This window comes from Eptatretus burgeri, chromosome 12 (genome assembly GCF_056783735.1).
Source record: "Eptatretus burgeri isolate ZD-2024b chromosome 12, Ebu_testis_v1, whole genome shotgun sequence".
NCBI lineage: Eukaryota > Metazoa > Chordata > Myxini > Myxiniformes > Myxinidae > Eptatretus > Eptatretus burgeri.
This window is the reverse complement of record NC_140972.1, coordinates 51,119,178-51,143,822: the sequence shown is the minus strand read 5'-3', so window position 1 is coordinate 51,143,822 and position 24,645 is coordinate 51,119,178. Positions and strand designations below refer to the sequence as shown.

General features: G+C 45.0%; 1 protein-coding gene across 5 annotated transcripts in view; it reads right to left on the bottom strand.

The window, feature by feature from the left end:
• The window catches only part of LOC147015600 (dual oxidase 1-like), a 171,816-nt gene that overhangs the window by 34,428 nt on the left and 112,743 nt on the right, over window positions 1-24,645 (bottom strand). For all 5 annotated transcript variants that reach the window (XM_085850498.1, XM_085850496.1, XM_085850497.1 and 2 more), the window contains exons 17-22: window positions 14,735-14,937; window positions 10,788-10,973; window positions 10,364-10,589; window positions 7,168-7,261; window positions 6,819-6,994; window positions 1,278-1,347 (exon numbers count right to left, since the gene is read on the bottom strand). In XM_085850498.1, coding sequence (XP_085706624.1) covers window positions 1,278-1,347; window positions 6,819-6,994; window positions 7,168-7,261; window positions 10,364-10,589; window positions 10,788-10,973; window positions 14,735-14,937 — 955 coding nt within the window. The remainder of the gene's footprint in view (window positions 1-1,277; window positions 1,348-6,818; window positions 6,995-7,167; window positions 7,262-10,363; window positions 10,590-10,787; window positions 10,974-14,734; window positions 14,938-24,645) is intronic.

Genomic DNA, 24,645 nt, shown 5'->3' with positions numbered 1-24,645 from the left:
GAGAGTTTTAAAATCATTGAGCGTTTCTTTTAAAATCATCGTTAAGGGATGCTTTTAAATGGTATTGGTGTTTGAAAGGTAGACAGTAGGAATTAATAAACTAAAAATTAATAAAATAATATTTAAAATCCTTCTGTTTCAAGTCATACGTTGGTTTGACCTGTTGAACAATAGATGGGACATATTACTGTCTGTAAAGCTTTTCCAAGGTGCGACCCCTACCCCTCCGGGAAACTGGTGCACTCGTGTCGGTGCTTGGAGGCAGTGCGTAATAATGGGTAGGCACTCTTTCTGTTGAAAGTTTCATGTTAATCCCTGAAGCGGTTGTGGATAAAATGAATTTAAAAGCGAATAAAGGTGAAAAGGTGAGGGCACAAGAAAAAAGAATGAATAGTACCAAGTGGGACAGATGCTCAGCTCCTGATGGAGGGCAGTCATAGTCGGGCTGCATTAGGTGATAAATGGGGTCTTAAGGTTCTAAATGGTTGAAGAGGTCTATTGGGTTTTTAAAGGGTCTTAAGGGGTCTATAGAGTGTAAAAGGGTCCAAAGTATTGAAAGGGTCTTAAAAAAAGTAAAAGGACGAAAAGGACTGTCCCTTCGCTGGCCGCCCCATCTCTCTGTCTTCCCCTCCCCCTTTCTTCAAAGCAAGAGGGCATTAATGACATTAAGAGGTTTAAATTTAATTTAAATAATGTTTAACATGAAATTAAATCTCGAGGTTAAATTAAATATTGATTAATAACAAATTAAATTAAGAGGATTAAGAAATTAAAATTAAATAACGAGGAAACATGATGACAGAATGTCACGATATGTGATGGACACACAAACATAGATTATATTTTTAGTTAATTAGCTAATTATCTCACCACCTGGATGGAAATTTTTAAAGTACTCCATTTAATTAGTTTTTGCGCATGATGTTAGGAATCATCAGACAGAGTTTCAAAACAATCCGTTGAACCACCTTGGAAGAGAAGGGGAAAACGAAGAAATGTTAATGGCCCCATTGTCGGTAGGAAGGAAGGATGGACAGACTGACTGAAAGGAATCATTTTGGCTCAAACGGCTCGTCAACTCCATTGCAGATGGGCAAAAAAAGTAAGGACCTTAGTCGATGTTCCACAGCATTAAGGATGGTTGTGGACGCCTCTTACGAGTATAAATTAATGTTCAGCTATTTTCTGATAATTCAGTTATCCTAATCAATAGATGTGAATATTACATCAGCATGAATGTATGACATCAAGTTTGTGTAAAAGTTGATAACACCCACGTGTGAGGCTTTCGTTGAAGTATGAATGAAGCGGTTCGTTCTTTGCATGGCTTGTGTTCCCTGCCGAGGCCTGAAAAAGAGAAAAGTCATGAAAATGTGTCAAAGTAGGATATATTTTGAAATTTATTTCACTATCAAGGTACACCGAGTGACTCCCTCATGAGGCTGATAAAAGGTACAATGTGTTGGTCACTAAGTTCAGGGAGGTCAGGTATGGGAGCATGATCTGGAGCAGCACGTCGCTGCATCCACTTTCCACTGGTACTCGAGGGGCCTCTGTCTGGCCAACCTCATGCAGATATGCCTGGCCCACCTCATGCAGATATGCCTGGCCCATCCTCATCTCCTTGAGATGCTGATGAACCAGCTGCAACCACGAGGCACGTTGTCGGCATGTTGGCCTCCTCCACTCATGAGGCTTCCTCCCTGAGAGAATTTGGTGAGCAGGATCAGCATCAGGAAAACGAGCCAAATGTCCATACAGCCACAGCTAACGCTCACGGACGATACAGGTAGCAAATCTCATACGAGTCTCCCTCAGCAACCACTCATTGAAAACAATGACCAACCAGCGATAGCCAAGGATTCTCCAAAGAGACCTGGTGAGGATGTTTAAGTCTCCATCTCAGATCCTTTGTCAGAATCCAAGTCTCATAACCATACAGCAAGACTGGAAGGACCAAGGACTTAAATACTCGGATTTTTGTTCTCCTGCATAGGTATCGACAGCGCCACATCACATGATCCAGGGAATCCATGACTCCCAGGCCCGACTGAGACATCTATCTATGTCTGACTCAACTTGCAGAGACATGGATATCACTGTCAAGGAAAGTGAATCTCTCCGCGACATAAACATCCTTACCGCAAACAGTACAGACGGGATAGCAGCATCCAATATGTCATTGAAAGCCTGGATCTTAGTTTTTAGTCAGGAAACCTGCAATCTCAGCAGCCCCGAGTACTCTTTCAGCACCCGGAGAGCCCCGCATAAGGATATCCAGTGTCTCTGCAAAGATGACTGCATCATCTGTGAAATCGAGGCAAGAGATCCTGAAATTCCCAAATGATGCACGGCAGCTTTATCTCTTCGACATCCCTCCCCAGAATGTAGTCCAAACAAGTGCTGAAAAGTTTGGGGACCAGTACACACCCCTGACAAACTCCAGTAACAACTGTAAATAAGTCACTGATGGAACAACCACATCTCACAGCACTCTCACTTTGTGAGTGTAGTTCGAAATCAGATTGCTCAGTTTTGTGGCACCCAATGAAGACCGATAATCCACCAGAAGGCATCCCGATTCACTGAATCCAATGCTTTGCAGAAATCAACATTGTCTGTAAGCAGCCCTGCCAAAACTCTCATCTGCATTCGGTGAGTGCACAAAGAGAAAGGATACCGTTAATCGTTGACATCTTTGGTGTAAAGCTCAACTGCTCTGGAAGCTGGTACACAAGCAGATGGTGGCGAACCCCATCAATAATTATCCAAGAAAAGATGTTGTCCAGCATTGGGAGCAGCAGCAGCCCTTGGTAGTTGTTGTAGTCCTGGCGATCACCCTTCCCTTTCCAGAGAGGGACAACAAGGCTCCTCTTCCAGTCAGTTGGCAGAGCACAGAAATGCATGCAGCGACATGAGTACAGCATTTCCACCAGCGTTGAGAAGTTCAGCATGGATGCCACAGATCCCAGGACTTTACCCCATTTCAACCGGTTTACTGCAGACTGGTGTTTCCACAAACGAAGGTGGTTCACAATTGATTAGAGGGTCGACAATAGTGATAGTTACACCCCTGACATGAAACTCAACCGCTGTTAGGTCAGCTTGGTACAGCCGCTCAAAGTAATCGGCTCAGCAGGCCTTCATTTTGGACTTTTCTGTCAAGAGGACACCATCCTCTGCTCAAACTGCAGTTCACCGAGGGACAGGCTTGGAGGAATGCAATGCACAAATTCGTCGGTAAGCAGGACGAGAATCACTTGACCAGAGGTGGTGCTGTACCACTTCACAGATTCCTCACACATCGGACTCCTTGTCCACCCTCAGCACAAGTCCCTAGTCAACCTGTTCGCAAACACCTCAGCTCCCCTGTCATCCTTCAGCTTACCAATATCCAGCCTTGGCTGGTACAGTAACGTTCTCCCGGATTTAAGCTGAAACTTCAGAGTTGCAAAAACAAGCCTGTGGTTGGTGTTGAGGAACAAGTACTCCGGTCGACTGCAGTTCTGAATCATCTTCCAGCATGCATCAACGAGCACATGATCGGTTTCCTTTGTCACACCAACAGCGTTGGAATACCAAGCAAGTCCAGTGATGAGCGTGTGGGTGCTGTAACCAAGAATCAGCCACCCTCAGTCCACGACTTCTTGCAAAGTCAAGGAACTTCGTGCTATTCTGGATCACAGTTCCAGACTCATTGGAACCAACACACGTCTCATAACCATTTCTGTCAGTGCAAGTCGATGCATTGAAATCTCCCAAGATTTGAAGAGTATCTCGCCTGGGACACTGATCAACCAGACTCAAGCGCGGCAGAGAGTGCCTTCTTCACAGTGAGATCATTCGCCTCAGTTGGAGCATATACAGAGACCAGGGAAATGACACCCAAGGAGTGACAAATCCTCAGTCTCATCATACGCTCGTTGACAAGTTTTACCTCAATTATCATGGAAATCAGCTTATTGGACACAGCCTCAGTGACTCCTTAGGAATGGTAACCATCAGAGCGACGAGACCAGTAGTAGATGTAGTAACCCACCATGATCTCACCGCTATCCGGTCTCCGAACATCAGAAATTGCTGCAATACCGATGTTCAAACGCTGGAGTTGAGATGATAACAGAGACAGGTGATTATCCTCTCTTAGGGATAGGACATTCCAGGCACCCACCCGAAGGGACCGCCTGAGGTTAACCCGAGGAGACCGTCGTCAGGGGGACAACACCTCAGCACCACCCTGACACACACCACCACAATTTGACCCAAGAAGGTTACCCCATGCTTTTCCTCCTGCCATCAACAAATGGGGGTCTCGAAGGCTTTGCCCCAATCCCGTCATCTGGTGAGCTGCCCTGCGAAGGGCAGCTGCACAGGAGGTAATCCCATGGAGTGGGTTTTCAGTTTTCTTTACTTTTTGCAGAATGAAGTGTTTTAGGGTGGCCAGAGGGCAAATCCTGCCACCAACTTCTATAAAAAGGTAACCCAACTGAAGGACGATGTCCATAGATGCAGTTGGGCACCAGATATGGATTGGCGTTGGCTCACAAGGAGCTTCTTCACCATTTGATAGGTTTTGTTTTAAATCCTCCTGGGAATCCATATCCATACACCCTCCTCACAACAAAACCTGGTGGGGGAAATGGCTTAGTCACCAACAACCTGACCATTAAACAGGTTAGTGCAGGTCAACACGGTACCTATATAGCAAGTCACAGATCTGATCTGGCCTAACCTGACAATGAGGTCATTCCATGGTTTAAACGAAAGTATCATTTTTATACAGATTTTGCTTCAAACCCCATGACTTGGTTTTCCATCACGTTTTTCTTTGGGACATCTGTTCTCACGTTCTTTCTAAATACTTTCATTTCTAGCTTTCTAAATAAGCTCGGAACAGTTCCGAGTTGGATTCTTTGTTGTATCATTTCCTGTTTGGGTTCGATGCGATAAAAAAAAAAAATTGAAAACTGTTCCACTCCAAGAACCCCATGCAACACAGGCTATTACCATTTGGAAAGTCTTCATTCTTTAAATTGCTTTGAGATGCAGAGTAAGCCAAGGCAACATACCACAGCAGGAAACGTGGGGCAAGATGTCCCCCACCCTTCCTCACCTCATATCCCCCTTGCAGTGGGGCAACTTAGCTAAATATAGCATAACAATTGTGCATTTTGTGAGGAAAGCACCAAATTTAGCACACTAGTAGCCTAACGTATTATGAACAGATTTGGATATTGGGCCATCTCAAATTCAGCCGCTGATGGCTGTGGCAGCCATTTTCCACTGCCATCAAAAATTTTGAGATGGCCCAATATCCAAATCTGTTCATAATACGTTAGGCTACTCGTGTGCCAAATTTGGTGCTTTCCTCACAAAATGCACAATTGTTCCCTTCGCATTCTGCAAAAGGTTATGTTTTGGTCGGCGTGTATTTATTTATTTATTTATTTATTTATTTATTTATTTATTTATTTGTAATCTTGTGATTCGTATAACTCAAAAAGTATGAAACCGAATTGCATGAAATTTGGTGGGATGATTGGTTATTAGCCAGGAAGCATTCGATTAGATTTTGGGATCGTTCGGGTCAAAGGTCAAGGTCAAGGTCATGATAAGGTCAAAAACGTCTTTTTACGATACCACGGGCAATTTTTATTCAATTTGCATGCAACTAACGCCAAAAAGTTCAGAATTCAACGCCTCATCTTGTGATATGCAATATGACACAATGACGCCCATACTCTTGTTACCGGTTAGGGGTCAAAGGTCAGGGGGGTCACGACCTTGAAAAATATGCGGTTTTTGTCATAACGCGGTCAATTCTTGTCCGCTTTACATGAACCCAGCACCAAAATGTTCAGAATTTAATGCCTAATCCTGTGACACAATGACGTCATAACACATGTCACCGGTTGGGGTAAAATGTCGGGGGGGGGGGGTCATGCCCTTGAAAAATATGCGGTTTTCGGCATAACTCAGTCAATTCTTATTTGATTTGCATGAAACCAGCATCAAACCAGTTCCCCACACTCATACCAAGAACAAAAAAAAGTAGTGGCGGTGAAGGTATGCGCTCCATGAGTGCCCGTTCTAGTTATGCTATATTTAGCTAAGTTGCCCCACTATTGGCCCTGGGTCATTAGTTTGAGCTTCCTATTTGATGTATTTAACATGTAGGCCAAATCTTAACTCCAATTTAATTTATGGGCCAAAGGGTACTCAAAAGGCTCTCTGACTGACAGTGTTTGACTTGATTTGATTTGTCATACGGTGCTCTTTACAAAGCGTTGGTGCTAGTGAAGCAGTTTCTTCACAAAGGTTTTGCTGGGTGGTTTGCCATTGCCTTCCCAGTGTTGTTTGTCTGTTCTCTATACTTTTAAATGCTGAGTAACAAGTAAGGAAGCAGCACACACCTTTTAAGTCTTTGTTCTGACTTGGCCGTGGTTCAAACCACCAACCTCCCAGACTCAGAAGGGACACTCTAACCATTTTGCTACTGAGTCTGGTTTGACTGACAGTGCAGCAATTTATTAAAAATGAAAATGTTTATTATATCAAATAAAAGGAACAAGGAGGATGTTTTGAAACAAGTGGGGCACCTTGCCCAATAGTTCCTGTAAGTGGCATTTTGCACTCGACTTATTTAAAATATTTCACATTGCACAAGTATCATGAACCTAAAGTGTGGTATTGGCTCTGGTATGTTTGCTCATCTCATGAGTTTAAATGAAGCCCATCACACAAAAAGGTAATTGAGCCTTTAGAGACACCAACATGCTTTCAGACACTCAGTATCCCTTCTTGGAAAAATGCTTTACCACTGAGGTGAAGTTGCAGGCACTCCGTGTCGCTGTAGTTTTTGCTGAATATTTTGTGAAGATCATGCCAAGTAAACTGCTCTTGGTTTTGCATGCCTTCTTCTCGAAGCATAGAGTTCATAACCCCATTGGAAACTTCAGGTGAAAGGCCACAGTTGGAGAGTTCGAGGAACGAACTGAGACAGGTTATAAGTGGAGGTTAAATGTATGGAACATAACTTCATTGGATGTTGAAACCATTAAAAAAAAAAAAATTATTGCACTATTTTGACAATCAAAGACAAACGAAGGCTTAAAATATTCAGCAAGATTGATGTCAGGTGTGAATGATCAGAAGATAACCACTTACCTGATCATAAGGCAGAAGTCATTCTTCGACATTATGGCTTCACCTTTGGTGTCATACATCTGGAACATTAACTGAGATTTTGCTTCGTTTGAACCTGCAACAATTACATCACCTTTCGATCAACAAATCCCTGGAATGCTGTGTTAACTTTTACAGGACACATGTTTACTATTTGAAGTGCAGGAATGTCCAGGTGGTCGATTTGTGTTTTTATCCCACATACCCTTTTCACCAAATTTAAATTTAATGAGTATTTTGTGTACAAATCCACACTCACAGAAGAAAGAGGTGGGAGAGGGTAGAAGGTATCACACAGGCAGTGAGTAGGACAATAAATGGAAATAACAATGGGATGAATGACCAGGAGAAGGAAAAGGAAAGAAACATATCAACCTCTATTTAAACGGGGAGAGGTCGGGGAGGGTCAATAAGGAGAAAAAAGATCACAGGTGGAGAAGGCAAATGACCTGAGATAGGGGTATACTGCCAAGTTGAAGCCCTGGAGGGGAGAGTGTTATTAAACAGATTGAGGAAGGAGGTACTGTATTCAAAGACTGAGGAAGGAGATAATCACAACTTCCAACACTCTCGTAGTCATCACGTAGTAATCAAAGGAATCCTCTCATCTACTCTCCATGTCGAGGTTAGAGCACCCCGAGGCAGTGTCTTGGGCCCAGTTCTGTTTCTCATCTTTATCAACGATATTTCTGATTCTCTGGAACCCCTCCGTCTGTTTTTACTGATGCCTCCACCCTTTGCCATAGCATCCCTTATCTTTCAGAGAAGGAAGCAACAGCCTTTTCCCTCTCTGCAGCCTTTGCAGAATAGATATAGATGCTGGTATAATGGAATACGTCCTTCAACCTTGGCAAATCTCACACTCTAACTCTGTCTCTCCAAAAGGAATGTCTGGTGAACCTTCCATCTACTTCCCTTACAAACCTCTTCAATAAGGTTAGTCACTCAAAAATTTGGTCATCACCCACGGCTATCATCTCTCGAGTAAATATTGTATCAAAATTGGCTTCAAAAGCCAGTGGTTGACTGAGCATCCTCCAGTGTGCCAAGTCTTTCCATGGGAAATCAAAACTTTTTAACAATTTACAAGGCCTTCATTTGCAGATCAATAGAGTACTGTGCTCCCCTTTGGACTTTGGTGGTTGCTTCGTCTATCGCGGTTTGCCGAGCATTCCGAGAAAGCTTTGTGGTTCGTCTCTGCAGGAAATTATTCATGGTCTGGGGACCTGGAGATGGTGTTTTACAATCGCGCATGCAGCACGGAGCTGCAGACGGAGAACTACGAGCACTGAAAGGGGAGCAGATGGTGGTCAGCAAAAGCCCAAGGTGCCCGCAGTATGTCCCACAAGGATAAGCAGCAGCCACCACACACAGCAACCACAAGGAACCACCAGCATAGATCGGTTTTTACCTTATCTGGAATTGGAATTCCAGATAAGGTATTCTCAGCAAGCACTGTCCGTCCATCTCCTATTTCGACTTCTCCGGCCAAAGCGCTGGGCCGATCCGGCTGAAATTTGCCAGCAACGTTCCGCTTTTGACTGGCGAAGGGGATTGAAAAGCTCATTCCGGTCACGTGACTTTAAGTAGATCAAAATGGCGGACTAGGTAAATTCCTTCAAAAATCTTCTTCTCCAGATGCACCAGTCAGAATGCTACCAAATTTGGGTTGCAACATTAGGCCAGGGCAGAAATGATAAATTACAGATGTAATGCTGATCACATGACTGGAAGTGTCTCAAAATGGCCGAAAGTGAATTTTTGTAAAAAAATTGTGGAATTCCTTCAAAAATCTTCTTCTCCCGACCAACCAGTCAGAATGCTACTAAATTTGGGTTACAACATAATGACTGGGCCCAGATAAGCTACAGGACCAATGGTCCTATTTTTATGTCTTATGACATTTTTCTACTGCCTTAGTCTGTGAATGTGTGAGAGGGATGTGAGAGAAAGGTATTAGTGGTTAAGGATGGGATTGCACGAGGGATTGTCACTTTTTTATCATGTCACTGTCTGATATGTGTAATTTTCTCCCTTTGCCCCTGCCCATGATTAAAAGGGTTTGTTTCACCATTAAACTGTTGGCTCGGTGTGCGCCGGGATTGGATTATAAAACTACGGTTGCAAGCAAACACACGACCATTGGAAAGTGGTGCCAACCTCGTAAAGAGGACTAAACAGCGGTGCGTTGCATTCAAGGGTTATCGCTTGGCCCTCATACTTTTCAAACTGATCCACGCATTGCAGAGGACAGAATCGTTTGAGTTTCTGTGCATCTAAAACCGAAGCAATTATCTAATTTGGCTTTCCTGGCAGACAACGTACAGCCCCAAGAAAAATCCATCGCGAGACTGGTGACCGTCTGGATGGGAGCTTTGGCCATGTCCACCCAACTCACTGTTACATTATGTGTATGAGTGTGGATGTGTGTGTGTGTGTGTGTGTGTGTGTGTGTGTGTGTGTGTGTGTGTGTGTGTGTGTGTGTGTGTGTGTGTGTGTGTGTGTGTGTGTGTGTGTGTGTGTGTGTGTGTGTGTGTGTGTGTGTGTGTGTGTGTGAATACATATTCATTCACATCAGTCCAATGTAATATGAAGGCCTCCCTCAACCCCACATGTTGAGGGTATTTGTATACTTGTTATGCTTGCTAAATGCATGTTGGCAAGAGAGTTTGGACAGGTACTTGCAATTTGTTCAGAATTTGTAATGCGAGCCGACTCTTCGTAAAAGGCACCATGAGATCATTAACATCCACCAACTAATGCGAGCATACGGAACACATCCAACAGAGGAACTGCACACTTTATGATGCAACAACTTACCCGTAAAGCACCAATGAAACAGTTTATAGTTGGGTTGGAAATCAAAACCAGACTAGACAGCTCATAGGTCAGTGCAATACCTCTGTACCATAATTGTTGGACACCCCCCACCCCCACCCCCCCAATATACATTGCAATCATTTTTATTCCGCTGTCACTTTGCTCATTGTTTGTGCCATTTTCCAGTGTACCCTAATGATTCATTTGGAAGATAAATTTAAAAAGAAGTATCTTAAGAAGTAAAGCAACAACATGACAGGAGAATAACGCCATCATTACTTGAAGGACAAAAAAAAACGATGTATTTTCGCTTATTTAAGCTTTAAGCAAGAATATTGAAGCTTAAGACTGTGCTCACCCTTCATAAAGATGACGAGAATGTTGAAGAGTTCACGGAAAGACAAGTATCCATTTTTGTCTCGGTCAGCCAGCTCAAACATCTGCTGAACAAAACTTGAGCTGGCCTTTAGGCCCAGAGTATCTGCTAACTCCATACGTGTGAGCTCGCACTCGAGAGATGTGCTCACACATCGAGGAGGTTCTTCTTGGCATGTATCACTCTCATTGGCAGGAATTTCCAAAATCTGAAAAAAGAAAACCAAGTTTCTCCACCAAAACAGCATCAAACAAAAATGAATCATTGAAGGTTCTCTAACTGTAAATAAATGAATAAATACTCATCTCATTTCATAACGGCAAATACTTAGTTGTCTTGCGGAAGAACGATTCGCGCGACATTTCAAAGAGCTAAAATATGTCACAATACTTCGGGAATTCCACACCTCAGAAAAGAGTTTGCGAAAAAATCTCTCCACCGTCACATTTCGTTTTTCCTGAGTGGCAGCCTCCTGCAGGATGGACTTCTCTTTATCACCCAGACGAGTGAGAGTGATGTTTTGCCTTTTCAGAATGTTTTCAAAGGTGTCTTCAAAAGCAGTACGTTCAATTTCACCAGCAAACATCAAAACCTGAAAAAAAAACAATATCATCAAAATTACCTGTCAGGTCAGGTCAGGTCAGGAGTGGGAACATTCACCGGAGCAGCACGTAGCAGCATAAACTTTCTGCCGGCACTCTCAGGGCCTCAGTCTGGCCATCTCCCAGACAGATTGCCTAGCCCATCTCCATCTCCTTGAAATGCTGATCAACCTGCTGCAACCACGAGGCACGTGGTCAGCCCATTGACCTCCTCCACTCATGAGGCTCCCTCGCTGAGAGAATCTGGTGAGCAGGATCAGGGTCAGGAAAATGAGCCACATGTCCATACAGCCACAGCTAATTCTCATGGACTATGCAGGAAACAAAACTCATTCGAGTCTACATCAGCAACTGCTCGTTGGCCATAAAGTCTGACCAGCGATAGCCAAGGAATTAAGTCTCCATCTCAGATCCCTGGTTAGAGTCCAAGTCTTACATCCATCGAGCAAGAGTGGAAGCACCAAGGACCTGAAGACTCGAACTTTCATCCTCCTGCACAGGTATTCACAGCACCACACCCCATGATCCAGTGAATCCATGACAACCCAGGCCTGACCTAGATGTCTACTGACCTCTGGCTCACAGCCAGCAGAGATATAAATATCACTGTGAAGGAGAGTGAATCTCTCCGTGACCTCAACATCCTCACCACAAATGGAGACGAACAAGATAGCAGCATCCAAGATGTCACTGAAAGCCTGGATCTCAGTTTTGACCCAGGAAACCTATAATCCCAGCTGCTCCAACTCCTCAATCAGCACCTTGAGGGCCCCAAAAGGATTTCCAGAGTCTGTGCAAAGATGACTGGATCATCTGCGAAATCAAAGTCAGAGAACTTGACATTCCCAAACGATGCAGCGCAAGCTTGATCTCTCAGACCTCCTCCCCAGAATGCAGTCCATACAAGTGCTGAAAAGTGTGGGGGCCAGTACACACCCCTGACAAACTCCAAAAACAACTGAAAATACATTGGAGATGGCATAACCACATGTCACAGCACTCTCAGAACCAGGGTACAGTTCAGATGTCAGATTGATCAGTTTCGTGGCACCCCATGAAGACCAAGAATCCTCCAGAGGGCATCCCAATTCACTGCATCGAATGCTTTGCAAAGATCAAAAAAGGCTGCAAGCAGGCCCTGCCAAGACTCATCTGCATTCGGTGAGAAACTGAAGAGCAAGGATAGTGTCAATCGTTGACCTCTTTGATGTAAAGCCTGACTGCTCTGGGTGCTGGTGCTCAAGCAGATGGTGTTGAACCCGATCAAGAATTGTCCGAGCAAAGTTGTTGCAGTCCCAGCGATCACCCTTTCCTTTCCAGAGAGGTATCACAAGGCGCCACTTCAAGTAAGTTGGGATGATGCCTGTGTTCCAGGCAGAGCACAGAACTGCACACAATGATGTGAGTACAGCATTTCCACCAGCCTTGAGAATTTCAGCACGAATGCCACAGAACCCAGGAGCTTCACCCAATTTCAACTGGTTCAACACAGGCTGAGTTTCCACAAATGAAGGTGGATCACAGCTGATTGGAGGGTCAGCAATCGGCACAGTAATATCCCTGACATCTAACTCAACAGTTGGTAGATGAGCCTGGTAAAGCCACTCAGAGTAACCGGACCAGAGGGCCTTCACTTCGGACTCCTCTGTCAAGAGCCCCCCACCCTCCGCTCTAAGTGCAGTACATCGAGGGATGGGCTTGGAGGAACGCAATGCACAAATTCCCCTTGGAGCAGGAGAGAATCACTTGACCCAATTGATGCTCTAAACTCTCAGATTCTTCCCATATGCGCCTCCTTGTCCACCCCTTAGTGCACATACAGTTTTACGCCTCAACTCCCTGAACAGCTCTGCTCTGCCATTAAGCCTGGCCCTGCAACTCTGGTCAATAGTATCCAGTGTCCCTTGAGAGACAAAATTCTTCTTCTCCCTGCAGTGAGTTCCAAGACATCAACCGGCGACATCAAGGAAGGTGGTCTTGATTTGAAGGCACTCCATAACTCTTCAGGATTCCACAAAGTACCCAGACACTCCCCCCACCCCAAAAAATCCCCACTTAGTGTGTTCACAAACTCCTCAGCTACCCTTTCATCTTTGATCGTACCATTCTCCCGGACCTAAGCTGCAACTTCACATTTGCTACAAGCCTGTGGTTGGCATTGAGGAACTGAGAACTCCAGTAGACCCTGCAGTTCTGGACCATCATCAATAAGCACATGGTCAATCACCTTTGCCACACAACCAGCATTGGAATAGCAAGTCCAGCGATGAGCCTGCAGGTGCTGAAACCATGAATCAGCCACTCTAAGCCCATGACTTTTTGCAAAGTCAAGAAACTTAGTGTTGTTCTGGTTCACAGTTCCATAACCATGGGGACCAACACATGTCTCATAACCATCCCTACCGGTTCCAGTCAATGCATTGAAATCTCCCAAGACGAGAAGAGTATCTCGCCTGGAGCAATGTAAACCACAGACTCGAGCGTGGAATAGAATTCGTCCTTCACGATGAGATCACTCGTCTCAGTCGGAACATATATGGAGACCAGGGAAGTGACACGTAAGGAGTGACAAATCCTAAGTCTCATAATATGCTCATTGACCGGTGTTACCTCAATTATCGTTGGGGTCAGCTTATTGAACACAGCTACAGCAACTCCTTGGGCATGGTAACCATCAGAGCGACCAGACCAATAGTCGGTGTGACCACCCGCCATGATCTCACCACTATCCACTCTCCGAACCTCAGAGTGCTGTAATACCAATGTTCAAACACTTTAGCCCAGATGATAACAGAGGCAGGTGATCATTCTCTCTTCGGGATCAGACATTCTAGGCACCCACCCGAAGGGACGCCTCAGGTTAAACCAAGGAGACCACTGTCTGGTGGAGGATACCTCAGTAGCACCCTGACACACACCACTGCGTTCCAACCTGGCAAGGCTACCGCGTGTTTTTCCTCCTTTCATCAAAGAGTGGGGGTCCCGAAGGCTTTGCCCCAATCCCGTCATCCAGTGAGCTGTCCTTTGCAGGGCAGCTGCATCGGAGGTATTCCCATGGAATGGGTTTTCAGTTTTCTTTGCGTTTTTAGTGCATTTTGCGGAGTGAATGGTTTTACCGTGACTGGTGTGCAAATTCTGCCACCAACCTCCGGAAAAAAAAGTAACCCAACTGTAGGAGGACTTCTACGGACACAGTTGGGCACGAGAAATGAATGGCCGTTGGCTCCCAAGGAGCTCCTCCGCCCTTTGACACGTTTTGTTTTTAATCCTTTTGGGTGTCCATGTCATGCACCCTCCTCAGCAGAAAACATGGTGGGGGAAACGGTTTCGTTGCTGACAACCCAACCACGAAACAGCGTAGTCCGGCTTTACAAATGCAGGTACCTGTACCAAGCCACAGATATATTCTGGCTTGACCTTACCTGTCCAATGATACATTAGTCCAGTTTATCCTTGGGATTAAACTGTAATGTGGACATTTTTGCACAAGTAAATCTGAGCTCATACCATGGTCAAATTTCCTTTGTCTACTGAATGTGGAGTTTTACTAAATTGGATCACTCAAATGACTCCTGGTCTATAACTCATGCAGAAGACCAATGGGGCTTCATCAATGGCAGGCATCACACCAGATCAGATTGAATCACAATTCCAAGATACGTTGCATCACAATCCATTATGGTCGATCATCCCTTATTGTTTAGGGTTGTGGAAATGTTGCTCTCATTTTTGTGGCGCCAGCATCACTCACCAGGTCATGCTCTTTGGGAACGTGTAGAACAAGTGTCCGTCCTCCTTTGTCGTTTGCATGCCGTGCGGTCACATGGTGAAGGGTACAAAAGCACACTGAGCGAAGGTGTTTACCCTGTAGATCCAGTGTTTGCACTGTGGCCGGATCCATAATCTTCAGCTGAACTTCCCGGCTGCCCTTTGATTTTCCCAGCCATTCATTTGCTGTGGGGTTTGGGGAGGAGGGTATGGCATGTTGGGAAAGAGTTGGAGAAAGATTATACCACTTATAAAGAACTGGAATATCATTACCTCTTGCCATTTACTATTGGTCCTTTTTTGAGGGTTTGCTTTCATCGTCTTGTTCTCAGTCTCATCTCATGAGCTGTAATCCCAGGTTCAAATCATTTATACTGTGAGACTCCTCTAATGCTTGGTTCTTCCACTCATGTAGGTAAATGCCTCTCCATGAGCAGTGGATAATTTATCAACAAAACACTTTTCTCGTTTGCCTCAACAAGGAGAGATGCAGAGATTCTTGGCACTCAAATATGAACTGTTTTGGGCTGGACACAACAAACCGCGTTCTCCAGGGTCAGAGCCTACTTTGGCTTTGCAGCATGCCTGATGGCATTTGTTCAAACTCACATGGAGTATGCCTCACCAGTCTGGGTTACAGTTCCACTCGTCCAAATGGCCTTCCCAGATAGATAAAAACCTTGTGTATTTTTCGCATATTTTTTCAAAGAAACAGAATCCAAAAGGATCTTGATAAATTGTCATAGGTTGACAGAGGCTTCTTGGACTTCTTCCACTGAGTCAAGGGATTTGTTCTGTTGTCCATGACACTGCAAGCTTGCCTGGCCACACGTACTTCTCCACAAACTCCTCACTTCATTGTCTTCCCAGGTGCCACATCTATTCATTATTACATCTTTCTTTCCATCTCTCAAACCAACTCCTCTGCAGTGTTGTATCTTGTGCTTTCTTCCATTCCTACATGTTGTATGCACTTTTATCAACAGTCTACGAGCAAATACTAAGATTAATGATTTTCTCCATTTGTTGCAACTGTGCTCCCTCAGTCCCATAAATCGTAGTTGTGTTGCCTTCACCTCCTGGAATCATTCCCAATCTCTCCCCCTCACCCCCACCTCTTTCCAGCACATCCATCTTTTTCTCACACATAACCCTCGGACTTTCCACATAGAAGCTGAGATCGAAGTATGTATAGTAGGTGTTGTTGCAGCTCTTGTATATTATTTGGCAGAGTTCAGCTTTTCCACAACTACTGGTCAATTTTTTTCCCAGCGCTGTAAGATGGCACTGATGTCAAGACACTGTGGTGCTCAGGGAAGTCGCTGCAGCCTTCAGCACTTGAAGCACCACTAACCTGCCCAATTTCACCTCACCTCCTCCCAGGGTTAGTCAGAGCAACTTCTCAGACCCTCCACACAGATGCCCTTTACCAAGATCTGGCAACCATTTAGACACAGGAAGTAAACACCAAATATACACGGATTGCACAAATCCATCACCCATACTTCTATTTCAAATGTTTTTATGCCCTTTTGCAACCTCACGGTTCCATGGCACAAGATGGGTGGTCAACACAGTTGCTAGAAACAAGATGTTCTGCGCAAGCCTTGGTTGTACTTCACACAAATGTTCCACAAACCTTGGTTGTAAAAGTTTGTTACGAAATAATTGATTGGTCACATGGTTTGGCAGCCATATTGGATTGAAGAAAATATTAAATAATGTTTTCTCTGGAACTGCTTAATCAATCGACATGAAACTTCAGAATTATGATGTAGTAATGGTGGTGAATACATGTTTTAAATTTCAACTTGATAGGATGCATAGTCTGGCAGCAAGAATTATTTAATGTTTTTGATCTGGGCGCTTTTTGATTTTTGTTTATTTTATTTTTTTTTGAATAAGGCTCACTTGACTGTGCTTGGATGGGTTTGAGGGTATTGGAATAGCAGCTGAAATGTGAATCCTATCCAGGTTCCTCCTGATGACCTTATCTTTGCTTTTTGCTTGTTTGGGTTCCTTCTGATTACTCCAATGCAGGACTGTACCGACTTGGTCTTCTATTTGATTTGAATTGAATTGATTTTAATCCCATTCTAAATTAAATTGAATAATTAGAAGGGCACTCGGTGGAGTGCATACCTCCACCACGTAATGCCTGATTCACGAGAACATATCAGGCCCAATACATTTTTGAAATATCATGCTATACGGTACAATATCGTTTTTGGCTCTGTCTCTCAATAGTGAAGAATCACTTTACTAATTAAATAATTCTTGTATCCAGATCTGGATCTTCACCAAAATCGAATCAATTCATCCGTCCTTGTGACACACCCAACCTGTCCACCAAGTTTCGTCCGAATCCATCCAAAACATTTTGAGATATCATGCTCTATAATCATTTTTTAGCCCTCTCTCTCAATGGTGAAGAATCACTTAAAAAATTATCGTAGTCGGATCTGGATCTGGATGTTCACCAAAATCGAATCATTTCTTCCTTGTCACACACCCAACCTGTCCACTTAGTTTCCTCCGGATCCATCCACAACTTTTTGAGATATCCTGTACAAAGACAAACAGAGACAGACAGACAGAAAGGGGTGAAACCATAACCTCCTTCACCTTTGGTGGTGGAGGTAATAATAAAAAAACATCATGGGTCAGGGTCAGGTGTCCAATCAAAGCAAGTCGTCTTGGTTCCGGTCGTCACTGACAGCAGTTATAAAGTGGCATTTCTAATGATGTCTCTTCTTAATTACATAACACACCAGTACACAAGCGCTACACAAAACAACACAAAACAAGTCCTGGCGAGGGTGGCGAGGAATATTTTGGGACTTCTGGGTATGTTGGATCCTTGGGGTCTTTTGGGCCTTTTAGATCCATGGGGTCTTTTGGGTCTCCTGGATCCTCATGGTCTTTTTGTGTATTTTGGGTATTTTGGCGTCTTAAGGGTCATCAAAGGTCGAAAGGGTTTCAGTAATCGAAACTCTAAATGGTCAAAAGGTACATTGCAATCCTGCATAATTAAATAATAGACTACGTAATTAACAGACACAAAAATTATGACACACACACAATCCATTTGTAGGAGATAGAGCACAGGCAAACCCTGTGGGCTGTTGTCCCGGGGGTGGAGGGGGTGCGGAATTTCTCCCAAAAGGTCCCCAAGACTGCTTAATGAAAATATGAAAATACCACCACAAGATTGCGTCACCGACCCCAATATCTTCTGGGTTTAAACTTCCCCCAAGGTCAACAGCAGCGTTTGACTGATGTCCAGTCCTGTGTTGTCTGCTCTCTCTGCTTGCATATCAATGCATAATTTGTGCGTGTGACAGCTCTTCCATGAGCCTTATGAACTGTAGAGACAAAAAAGCCATAAAATTTGTCTTACATTTCGGGTTAATTTACATTATTTTAACATTCAGGAGGACTTTCTGAAACTAAAATGAATAAACTTGGTACATTCTTCCTGATAGTCATACTTCTGGGATAATCAACAGTATTTTGTCTATCTATCTATTAAAAAAACTCTTATCTAGTTTGCATGTATGTATGTATGTATGTATGTATGTATGTATGTTCTAAAAATACAGTCAAAACGGTACAAGATAGCACAAATTTTTTAGTGCCACCTGACTTAACATTCACCTGCGGTGTGCAGCATCAAGTTTCGTTCAAATCGGGCAACGAAAAAAATTATTAAAAAATCAATTCCCGATTCAGTCAAGTACTCTTCGGAATTATTTGATCAATGCAAACTGTGGTATAGCCTGCGGGCATGCAGGGCGGGGCATGATGATGGGAGGAGTGGTCGGCGTAAGCGTCGTGTCTGCCAGGAATATAAGGAGTGCGCGCCGCCTGAGACGTGGTAGTGATGCCGTAGTCGCCCGGCTTGTGAGTGTGCAGAGTACGTAATAAAGGAGAGCTGCGGGCAAAGTACGCCCGCGCTCGCGCTTGTGCAACACAGCCCGGCTCGACTGTTCCCCCGCTCGTGTCTGCCTGCTAAGCATCTTCTACACGACACCACAGTTGGCTGACGAGGATCTTCGGATCGGCGTGTGCAGGGTGGCAGCGAATAACCCGTGCGGTTCCAGGCTACGGAGCCAAGGGTCTCGCCAGCACGAGCATGGCAGAAGGTCGGTGCACGGCACACGAACGCGTGCCCGCCTTCGTCGGAATGGACTTCGGCCACGTCGAGTGGGCAACGGCCGCGCTCAGTGTTCGTTTTATTGAGGCACGACAAATCGGGGGAATGATTTCTGCAAAGCCACGGCTAAAGAACGAGGACACGCGGTTCGGCTCGAACGCAGCGTTGGACGTCGCGCAAGCTCTGAAGAATGTCCGGGGTCTCGATGGTCGGGGCGCAGCTGATGGTCCGGGGGTCAGCGCGATGTGCCAGGCACGCACGGCCACGCGCACGGTCTGCGGCGCGGGTCGTGGGCGAGCGTTGCAATGCAATCACTCGGACGGCGATCTGAGCACTCAAGGACGTCTACGGTGTGTGGGCCGAGGGTCATCGCCCATCGTTACAGTCATAGATGGCGGTGTGCGAAGCGATCCTTCCGTCCCGGGTCAAGACCTACTGCAGGCATGGTGTTCGGTGCATGGCGTGCACGGTAACGCCCCGGGTCGAGTTTGGCAGCCTGGGCGCGGAGATTCCAGCGACCCGGAGCGGGAGATGCTGCCGGTGTTAGACCTGCTTCCAATTGATCCGGAGATGACAAGATCAGTGGCAGGGGAGGTTGAGGTGACCGGGGCACTGATGCTGCCCATGTTGAGCCTGGTTTCAGTTGGTCCTACGGTGACAGGACCGATGCCAGTGAATGTCGAAGTGATCGGGGCACTGATCGGGTGTCGAATTGAGTCCACTCGTGCTGCCCTCGCATCGCGCACGTACACCGGCGAAGCGATTGCGCCACTCGACGTCTCGGTGCTCTACCGGGGGCGAAGCGCCCTGCTCACGGTGTTCGTGGTGCGAGGGGAGGGGCCCGCCCTTTTGGGTCGGGACTGGCTGGCGCACCTCGGGCTGGATCTCCAGTTCGTACCTCCAGGTGTGCCGGTGCTCTCTTCGATGCTTTCGTCGAGTACCGAGGGCGAGGGTCTGGCGGCGGGAGCCGCGTCGATGCAACGGGAGCGGCCGTTCGTTGCTGCCTGCAACGGTGGTGTGCGGTGCGGAAGCAGCAGGAGCCGTGCCAGCTCTCGCGATGAGCTCTCGCGCGTCGGCTGCGTTCATGGTGCGAGGTGCGCCTGTGTTGTTTGGGCAGCTTCAACGGGTTGCGGTGAGCCCGTGGCGTTAAAGGAAGTCGCGAGTCACAACAGAGTCAACAACCAAGAGACGGACTCGTGATGTGGGTTATGGGTGGCTGTTCATTGCATATTTGTTTTTCATTGCTCGAGTGATGCGGTTTAACGTTGTTGAAATAAATGCCAACAGTTCCTGTGTGAGAGTGGGTTTGGCGGAGATCAATCGATGGGATTTGGATTATGATCAATGTGATGTGGGGGCTTTGGGAGCGGTGGGGGCGAATAAAGAGGGTTTATTGGCCTCCAGTTGCCCCAGGCCGCGGGTAGTTGTTTTGTCAGGTGCTGGGATTTTATCAAAAGAACGCGCTGTACGGGAAAATGAGTTTGCAATGGTTCCAATGTTATTCCTACTGATTTATGACGAGCCTATGGTTGAAGTATGGTTTGAATGGAGTTGCGACCGTCTAACTGCCGTGGGGGTCTCGGAGATCGACTCGGAGCCGGGACTCGTGCACTGGTCGGCGTTACCCCCACCTCTGCTTTCAGCAAGGTCAGACGTGCCTGGCGCCTGGGGCGCGGCTCTCTGGGTTCGCTCAAGGCCGTTTTGGCCATGCGGTGGAATCTCAACTGATTGTGGTGCGTGGGTTGTTGTGGAGTGTTTGTTGCTTCCAGCCAAGGGCGCTGTTCAGCGCCCCCACCAAGGTCAGTCGAGTCTGGCGGTGGCGCCGCGGGTTCCAGACGGCGGGGGTCCGGCCTCGGAAGGTTTATCTGTTTCAGGTCTGGCTGGGGAAGAGGTGCTGCCTTATGGGCCGGAGGCGTTTGATGGTGCCGGGGGAGGTTTGCTGCGGGAGGTCGCCGCGACCTCGCCGAGGGCCATGTAAGCATGAGCCGCCTGGGGGCGTTTTCGCTGTGTAGTGCTGCTGTGCTTCTCCAGTAGCTCGCTTCACACGTTGTATGATGTGATGTACTTTTATACTTCGCTGTTTTCTTTTTTGTACCTTGTCTACTGTTATACCGTAGTACTTCGTGCTGTTTATGCTTATTATGATGGTGATCATTTAATAATCATACTTTTAGGAGGGAGGAGTGTGGTATAGCCTGCGGGCATGCAGGGCGGGGCATGATGATGGGAGGAGTGGTCGGCGTGAGCGTCGTGTCTGCCAGGAATATAAGGAGTGCGCGCCGCCTGAGGCGTGGTAGTGATGCCGTAGTCGCCCGGCTTGTGAGTGTGCGGAGTACGTAATAAAGGAGAGCTGCGGGCAAAGTACGCCCGCGCTCGTACTTGTGCAACACAACCCGGCTCGACTGTTCCCCCGCTCGTGTCTGCCTGCTAAGCATCTTCCACACGACACCACACAAACAACTTCAGCGGTATTGTTCACTGGAGCTATATTTTCTTTTCTTTAAAGTTTTGAAATGATTTTTTTTTATCAACCGCTGTCACAACGGGAACCCAACGGATTCACGGGTCGTCTAGTATATTACGAGTGATGTAAGGGACGCATCGGCCATTTTGGAGTTAATGCCATATTAGTCCGTGAGCAGTGGGGGTGAACCTGGTTTTGCCGGATAAAGTTTTTTCTTTGCTGTTTTTATAGCCTTGGGGTAGCTCTTCATGATTCAGGGGGGTGACCGTTTGCAACCATTGGGCAATTTGCTATATTAACCCTTTTGTGCCGGTAAACACATAAATAATGAAAAAATCAGTTTTTTTCACTATTTATTGCAATGAACACAACTAACATCATCACATTTGCTTGTGTCGATGTTTATTCACAAATTATGTAACCAAAAACAACTTAAGATATAAAACAATTGTGAATTACTCAGTATTAACCCTTTACGAGGCTATTTTAACCCAGGACATAAAATTTGAACACAGACAATATATGATTGCACAATAACCTCCTCATCCTTACTTTAGTCACAAATAAGGAAACCAAAAACAACTTGATGACTTAATATGACTAATGACTTCATATGATATGACTAATATGATATTAATATGACTTAATATGATAGAATAATGACTTAATACTCAATATTAACCCATTCCTGACAGATTTTACCCAGCACAAAACATTTGAACATCAAAAGACAACAGGGGTCTTTGACGCATTATTGCACAAAAACCAATCCAAAATTATGGCAAGGGATTTTTACATCATCTCTTGCTTTCCGACCAGCTGACATTGATGCAAAATAGACTGGGTTAGACACTCAATGTGTTTAGTTTGACCTACTGTAAGATCAATTAAATTCGTAAAACAAACAAATAATCTGCTACTACTAGTTGCTTCCCCAATCTCCTCAAACCTTGCTGCTGCATACGTGAGCAGCCAACTGCATAACAGGCACAGAAAATTGTGCAAGGCAGACCTCTGACTTAACAACCACATCTTCTCGAATTACAGGGACTTTCACTTTTGCAACCACACCTGATTATTTCAAGAACATATTCTGGGGCCAGTTTCACATCATCTGGGACTGTAATTGGTGACAGCGACTTCCAAGGTATTACAGAGTCTGCTTCTCTGTCATTCTGCCGTTTGTAACGATCTGTTTGTCGACTGCTTGTATTATGTAGACACAGGTTTTATGGCATTTTATAGTAAATTGACCAATCTGGTTCAATGCTTCCTGAAGGTCAAAATGCTTCCCATCACCATAGATCTTGCTACATCGTATGATATTTCTTATTCGAACAGCGGTTGCGGTGATTTATGGGAATTTCTTCATTTCACAGCGAAACTTCCACTGGAAGAAACATCTTTCCTGATCAGACTCCATAAAATGTCAACCTTGAAAATAAATAAGTCAAAATTAGATTCTAGCCTGGGAGAAAGCATTTTATAACTGTGCCTGAATATTAGTACCATACAAAGGTTCACATTTATTAGTACGGTTCCCTGCTAAAAGAGGGCAGCACCCAACAACAACTGTCATGCCCATTTTGATAACTGTCATTGTAAAAACGAAATGTATACAATCTGAATTTGTCTAGTATATTAATCTGGAGATTCTATTTTACTAACTACTTCATATAAAGCTCGACAACTGGAAGTCTGGGAGCCTATTCCATGACAAACCTGCACAGCAGAGTGGGAGTGGTGCCCAGCCATGTGCTTCTAATATCTGAACCAATGCAATAGTGCCACCTTTTGTCAGTTTAACTAACTAATGAAGTCTCTTAGCCAATACTTCATCTTAATATGCATGGGTGATAAACAGATCAAAGCAGGAAATGTAAGCCTACATTTGGGGTATATATGATCCCCTCTGTATGCCAGGAAAGGGTTAATAACCATCAAGTTTGGGCAAATTGTGTCCACATCAGCTGTAAAATACTTGTCTTGTGAATAATAATGATGAAAAATAAATGTGATGACTTTTGGTCAAAGCCATTTACAAGATATCGCAAAAAAAATAATACTTTGGGGCGCATTTGGGTGTAACCGGCATAAAAGGCTTAATCTATCTATAATTCCAGCAATCTGTGTGTGTGTGTGTGTGTGTGTGTGTGTGTGTGTGTGTGTGTGTGTGTGTGTGTGTGTGTGTGTGTGTGTGTGTGTCTGACCGCTGGTCCGATCTAATTGAAACTTGCCAGGTATATTGCTGGGGACCTGAGGATGTGCTTTTTCAAGGTTTGATATTAATCGGACAAGTGCTTCCCAAGTTATGGCCATTTATTTACCAAACCGATGGCAAGACGCGTTGTTGCGTGGGTGTGGCCGATGGGGAAGGGAAGCACAGCCACGTTCCCCATTACGGGTTACAATGTACGGGCTTCCGGAGAGTGATGACGTCGTGTATTCTTATAATTTCTCGATTTCTTATGTGCATTTATAGATAAACACAATGGCCCATGTTATGATCGTTTTCATATTAGACGGTGTATAAATTTCGGGAATATCAGAGTGCTGGTATGCTCCGAAACAGGAAGTAAATTTTTTCTCTCTCTTCTCTTCTCTTTTTGTTTTTCCTTGCCACGACATTGCGAAAAGGTAAAATATGTTGGCGCTAATTGAATAATTGGGTATTAAAAATAAATTGCGAATAATCGTAACTGCGAATAATATCGAACTTCCGGGTCACGCACGTACGGGCACGTGAGAGCGAAGAAACGGCCTGTGTGGTTTATTTATTTATTATTATTATTTTTTTTTTTTACGGGCACGTACAAGTATAGTAAATTGCCCAAGGGTTACGAACAGTCACCCCCCTGAATCATGAAGACTACCCCGAGGCGACAAGAGACAGCATAGAAAAAAAACTTTATCTGGCAAAACCAGGTTCAGTAAAACATCTGCCTTTTGCTCCTGGACTATATAGCACTATTTTAACCCTTACCCTATCATCTGAGCCTATCATCATCATATCATTAAAAAATGTCGCTTCCATCACTCCTCGTGGGGCCTTATACATATGTACACCTGTATATATGTATGTATATATACATATATATATATATATATATGTTCCCGAAATACAGCCAAAACGGTACGCAATAGCGCAAAAATTTTAGGGCCACCTCACTCACCATTCACCTGCGGTGTGCAGTATCAAGTTTCGTTCAAATCGGGCAACGAAAAAAATTATAAAAAAATCAATTCCCGATTCAGTCAATTACTCTTCGGGATT